This window comes from Oncorhynchus keta, chromosome 30 (genome assembly GCF_023373465.1).
Source record: "Oncorhynchus keta strain PuntledgeMale-10-30-2019 chromosome 30, Oket_V2, whole genome shotgun sequence".
Taxonomy (NCBI): Eukaryota; Metazoa; Chordata; class Actinopteri; order Salmoniformes; family Salmonidae; genus Oncorhynchus; species Oncorhynchus keta.
Window position 1 is genome coordinate 1,509,969 of NC_068450.1, and position 6,000 is coordinate 1,515,968.

Below are 6,000 nucleotides of genomic sequence, written 5' to 3' on the forward strand. Positions count from 1 at the left end.
AATGCTGGTGATCCTAGCTCCAACAGTGTAATGATGGTGTTCATAGCTCCAACAGTGTAATGATGGTGTTCCTAGCTCCAACAGTGTAATGCTGGTGTTCCTAGCTCCAACAGTGTAATGCTGGTGATCCTAGCTCCAACAGTGTAATGCTGGTGATCCTAGCTCCAACAGTGTAATGATGGTGTTCCTAGCTCCAACAGTGTAATGCTGGTGTTCCTAGCTCCAACAGTGTAATGCTGGTGTTCCTAGCTCCAACAGTGTAATGCTGGTGTTCCTAGCTCCAACAGTGTAATGATGGTGTTCCTAGCTCCAACAGTGTAATGCTGGTGTTCCTAGCTCCAACAGTGTAATGATGGTGTTCCTAGCGCCAACAGTGTAATGATGGTGTTCTAGCTCCAACCATGGTTCTGTGTTTCAGGAAGAGCACCATAATGCGTATGTTGTTCCGGTTCTACGAGCCCCAGAAGGGGAACATCTACATCGCTGGACAGAACATCAGGGACGTTGGACTGGACAGCCTGCGACGGGCCGTAGGGGTGGTACCACAGGTAAAACTAACGTGATTAGATTACATGTATCGATCCTTTAGTAAGATGACTTGGACAACAATCACCTCCCACCACCAGGGGGCAGATGTGGAAGGGAATACAAACTACAGGTTCCTTCCTTCACCTGTGTATGAGCAAACCACCACACAAGTCAGAGTTATCATAAAGTCCATCTTTAATTATATGAGCTCCATCACAACCCTGTGACTCTCAGATCAATTCAGTGTCTGTAAATGAATTCTCTGAGAGTGCTTACACATTTCAACTGAGATCCTTTATAGCAAAGACACACATAGCCAGACAGCATTGGCTATAAATTATTGTTCAGCTTTGGTCTCCTTAACTATGTTCTCATCTCACTCTTGGTACCACTCAGGACCAACAGCATTTCCTCACCCAATGGTATATATCAAATACACCCCCTCCTGGACAAGATCACACAGACATTGTGGAGCCAAGAGATAATTGGTTCCCCATCAATCATCCCTTCACATGGTTTAAAAGATATGTGTTTACATATGAAGACAAGCTTGACCTCTCCCCTCTCTGTGGCCCAAGTGACTGACCCCTGACAGAGAACAGATAACTGCAGACAGCCACCACTATAGTACAACAAAATACACTCAAGTATCTCACTGTAGTACAAAAGCATATGTTTCCTCTCCTGATGTGTCCTCTCCTGATGTGTCCTCTCCTGATGTGTCCTCTCCTGACGTGTCCTCTCCTGATGTTTCCTCTCCCGATGTGTCCTCTCCCGATGTGTCCTCTCCTGATGTTTCCCTCTCCTGATGTGTCCTCTCCTGATGTGTCCTCTCCTGATGTGTCCTCTCCTGATGTGTCCTCTCCCGATGTGTCCTCTCCTGATGTTTCCTCTCCTGATGTGTCCTCTCTTGATGTTTCCTCTCCTGATGTGTCCTCTCCTGATGTGTCCTCTCCTGATGTTTCCTCTCCTGATGTTTCCTCTCCTGATGTTTCCTCTCCTGATGTTTCCTCTCCTGATGTGTCCTCTCCTGATGTGTCCTCTCCTGATGTGTCCTCTCCTGATGTGTCCTCTCCTGATGTTTCCTCTCCTGATGTGTCCTCTCCTGATGTGTCCTCTCCTGATGTGTCCTCTCCTGATGTGTCCTCTCCTGATGTTTCCTCTCCTGATGTGTCCTCTCCCGATGTGTCCTCTCCTGATGTGTCCTCTCCTGATGTGTCCTCTCCTGATGTGTCCTCTCCTGATGTGTCCTCTCCTGATGTTTCCTCCTGATGTTTCCTCTCCCGACGTGTCCTCTCCTGACGTTTCCTCTCCTGATGTGTCCTCTCCCGATGTGTCCTCTCCCGATGTGTCCTCTCCCGATGTGTCCTCTCCCGATGTGTCCTCCCGATGTTTCCTCTCCCGATGTTTCCTCTCCCGATGTTTCCTCTCCCGATGTTTCCTCTCCCGATGTTTCCTCTCCCGATGTTTCCTCTCCCGATGTTTCCTCTCCCGATGTGTCCTCTCCTGATGTTTCCTCTCCTGATGTTTCCTCTCCTGATGTTTCCTCTCCTGATGTTTCCTCTCCTGATGTGTCCTCTCCTGATGTGTCCTCTCCTGATGTGTCCTCTCCTGATGTGTCCTCTCCTGATGTGTCCTCTCCTGATGTGTCCTCTCCTGATGTGTCCTCTCCTGATGTGTCCTCTCCTGATGTTTCCTCTCCTGATGTTTCCTCTCCTGATGTGTCCTCTCCTGATGTGTCCTCTCCTGATGTGTCCTCTCCTGATGTGTCCTCTCCTGATGTGTCCTCTCCTGATGTGTCCTCTCCTGATGTTTCCTCTCCTGATGTTTCCTCTCCTGATGTGTCCTCTCCTGATGTTTCCTCTCCTGATGTTTCCTCTCCTGATGTTTCCTCTCCTGATGTGTCCTCTCCTGATGTTTCCTCTCCTGATGTGTCCTCTCCTGATGTTTCCTCTCCTGATGTGTCCTCTCCTGATGTGTCCTCTCCTGATGTGTCCTCTCCTGATGTGTCCTCTCCTGATGTGTCCTCTCCTGATGTGTCCTCTCCTGATGTTTCCTCTCCTGATGTGTCCTCTCCTGATGTGTCCTCTCCTGATGTGTCCTCTCCTGATGTGTCCTCTCCTCAAGTTGAGCTGACGGTATTGATTGACTGTACTGTTTCCTCCCTCCCTCTGTCTCTCTACCCTCCTCCCTACCCAGGATGCAGTGCTCTTCCACAACACCATCTTCTACAACCTTCAGTACGGGAACATCAACGCCACGCCAGAGGAGGTGTACCAGGTGGCACGGCTGGCAGGGATCCATGATGCCATCCTTAGGATGCCCCACGGATACGACACTCAGGTCGGCGAGAGGGGACTCAAACTGTCAGGTAGGTCAGACACACCCTGGTCGGGAGAGGGGACTCAAACTGTCAGGTAGGTCTGACACCCTGGTCAGGAGAGGGACTCAAACTATCAGGTAGGTCAGACACCCTGGTCGGGAGAGGGGACTCAAACTACCAGGTAGGTCAGACACCCTGGTCGGGAGAGGGGACTCAAATATCTTCCTCAAATAGACTGCATTATTGACTTGCTGTGTGTGTTTCAGGTGGGGAGAAGCAGCGTGTGGCTATAGCCAGGGCCATACTGAAGAACCCTCCTATCCTGCTGTATGACGAAGCTACCTCCTCACTGGACTCTATCACTGAGGAGGTAACCCCCCCCACACACACACACCCACCCAGAATCAGCTGTTGTCTCTTCTGCAGCTCAGTTTACCAACCAACCAATCAGCTGCGTATATGTTAGGGGATAGAGTTCACTGTGCCCTGAAGTTGGAGAGAACAGGCCACATGTCCTGTTCTAGTTTCATACTGAATTACATGTAGATGTGTACTGCTTTCTTATTGTGAAGCTTTTTATATGGGTATATGTAAATAGCATCAGGAGCACACAGGAGTGGGCAGGAGGGGGGATGATGACAGGAGATATTGCTGTCTGCTGCTGTGTTGACTTGGTGGTTTTAATGACATTTTCTCAGAGAAACCGGCTTCATATATTTCTAACACTCCTGCCTGTCATATTGGCATCGGTGTACTCTAGAACATTCTAGAACTATTTCTAACACTTGATGTTCCTGTGTTGTTTCTCTACAGTGTTCTAGAACTATTTCTAACACTTGATGTTCCTGTGTTGTTTCTCTACAGTGTTCTAGAACTATTTCTAACACTTGATGTTCCTGTGTCGTTTCTCTACAGTGTTCTAGAACTATTTCTAACACTTGATGTTCCTGTGGTGTTTCTCTACAGTGTTCTAGAACTATTTCTAACACTTGATGTTCCTGTGTTGTTTCTCTACAGTGTTCTAGAACTATTTCTAACACTTGATGTTCCTGTGTTGTTTCTCTACAGTGTTCTAGAACTATTTCTAACACTTGATGTTCCTGTGTTGTTTCTCTACAGTGTTCTAGAACTATTTCTAACACTTGATGTTCCTGTGTTGTTTCTCTACAGTGTTCTAGAACTATTTCTAACACTTGATGTTCCTGTGTTGTTTCTCTACAGTGTTCTAGAACTATTTCTAACACTTGATGTTCCTGTGTTGTTTCACTACAGTGTTCTAGAACTATTTCTAACACTTGATGTTCCTGTGTTGTTTCTCTACAGTGTTCTAGAACTATTTCTAACACTTGATGTTCCTGTGTTGTTTCTCTACAGTGTTCTAGAACTATTTCTAACACTTGATATTCCTGTGTTGTTTCTCTACAGTGTTCTAGAACTATTTCTAACACTTGATATTCCTGTGTTGTTTCTCTACAGTGTTCTAGAACTATTTCTAACACTTGATGTTCCTGTGTTGTTTCTCTACAGTGTTCTAGAACTATTTCTAACACTTGATGTTCCTGTGTTGTTTCTCTACAGTGTTCTAGAACTATTTCTAACACTTGATGTTCCTGTGTTGTTTCTCTACAGTGTTCTAGAACTATTTCTAACACTTGATATTCCTGTGTTGTTTTCTAACACTTGATATTCCTGTATTGTTTCTTCTAGTGTTCTAGAACTATTTCTAACACTTGATGTTCCTGTGTTGTTTCACTACAGTGTTCTAGAACTATTTCTAACACTTGATATTCCTGTGTTGTTTCTCTACAGTGTTCTAGAACTATTTCTAACACTTGATGTTCCTGTGTTGTTTCTCTACAGTGTTCTAGAACTATTTCTAACACTTGATGTTCCTGTGTTGTTTCTCTACAGTGTTCTAGAACTATTTCTAACACTTGATGTTCCTGTGTTGTTTCTCTACAGTGTTCTAGAACTATTTCTAACACTTGATGTTCCTGTGTTGTTTCTCTACAGTGTTCTAGAACTATTTCTAACACTTGATGTTCCTGTGTTGTTTCTCTACAGTGTTCTAGAACTATTTCTAACACTTGATGTTCCTGTGTTGTTTCTCTACAGTGTTCTAGAACTATTTCTAACACTTGATATTCCTGTGTTGTTTCTCTACAGTGTTCTAGAACTATTTCTAACACTTGATGTTCCTGTGTTGTTTCTCTACAGTGTTCTAGAACTATTTCTAACACTTGATATTCCTGTGTTGTTTCTCTACAGTGTTCTAGAACTATTTCTAACACTTGATGTTCCTGTGTTGTTTCACTACAGTGTTCTAGAACTATTTCTAACACTTGATATTCCTGTGTTGTTTCTCTACAGTGTTCTAGAACTATTTCTAACACTTGATGTTCCTGTGTTCTAGTTTTCTCTACAGTGTTCTAGAACTATTTCTAACACTTGATGTTCCTGTGTTGTTTCTCTACAGTGTTCTAGAACTATTTCTAACACTTGATGTTCCTGTGTTGTTTGTTCTAGAACTATTTCAGTATTCCTGTGTTGTTTCTCTAGTGTTCTAACTATTTCTAACACTTGATGTTCCTGTGTTGTTTCTCTACAGTGTTCTAGAACTATTTCTAACACTTGATATTCCTGTGTTGTTTCTCTACAGTGTTCTAGAACTATTTCTAACACTTGATGTTCCTGTGTTGTTTCTCTACAGTGTTCTAGAACTATTTCTAACACTTGATATTCCTGTGTTGTTTCTCTACAGTGTTCTAGAACTATTTCTAACACTTGATGTTCCTGTGTTGTTTCTCTACAGTGTTCTAGAACTATTTCTAACACTTGATGTTCCTGTGTTGTTTCTCTACAGTGTTCTAGAACTATTTCTAACACTTGATGTTCCTGTGTTGTTTCTCTACAGTGTTCTAGAACTATTTCTAACACTTGATGTTCCTGTGTTGTTTCTCTACAGTGTTCTAGAACTATTTCTAACACTTGATATTCCTGTGTTGTTTCTCTACAGTGTTCTAGAACTATTTCTAACACTTGATGTTCCTGTGTTGTTTCTCTACAGTGTTCTAGAACTATTTCTAACACCTGTGATATTCCTGTGTTGTTTTTCTCTACAGTGTTCTAGAACTATTTCTAACACTTGA

General features: G+C 43.6%; 1 protein-coding gene across 9 annotated transcripts in view; it reads left to right on the forward strand.

Annotated features, from left to right (window-relative positions):
* The window catches only part of abcb7 (ATP-binding cassette, sub-family B (MDR/TAP), member 7), a 201,946-nt gene that overhangs the window by 103,768 nt on the left and 92,178 nt on the right, over nt 1-6,000 (forward strand). For 3 of the 9 annotated variants that reach the window (XM_052487130.1, XM_052487127.1, XM_052487128.1), the window contains 3 exons: nt 419-548; nt 2,728-2,899; nt 3,118-3,221. The exons of 4 other annotated variants lie outside the window; for them this stretch is intronic. In XM_052487130.1, the coding sequence (XP_052343090.1) occupies nt 419-548; nt 2,728-2,899; nt 3,118-3,221 (406 nt within the window). The remainder of the gene's footprint in view (nt 1-418; nt 549-2,727; nt 2,900-3,117; nt 3,222-6,000) is intronic. 2 more of the 9 variants (XM_052487126.1, XM_052487125.1) reach the window with 2 other exon arrangements.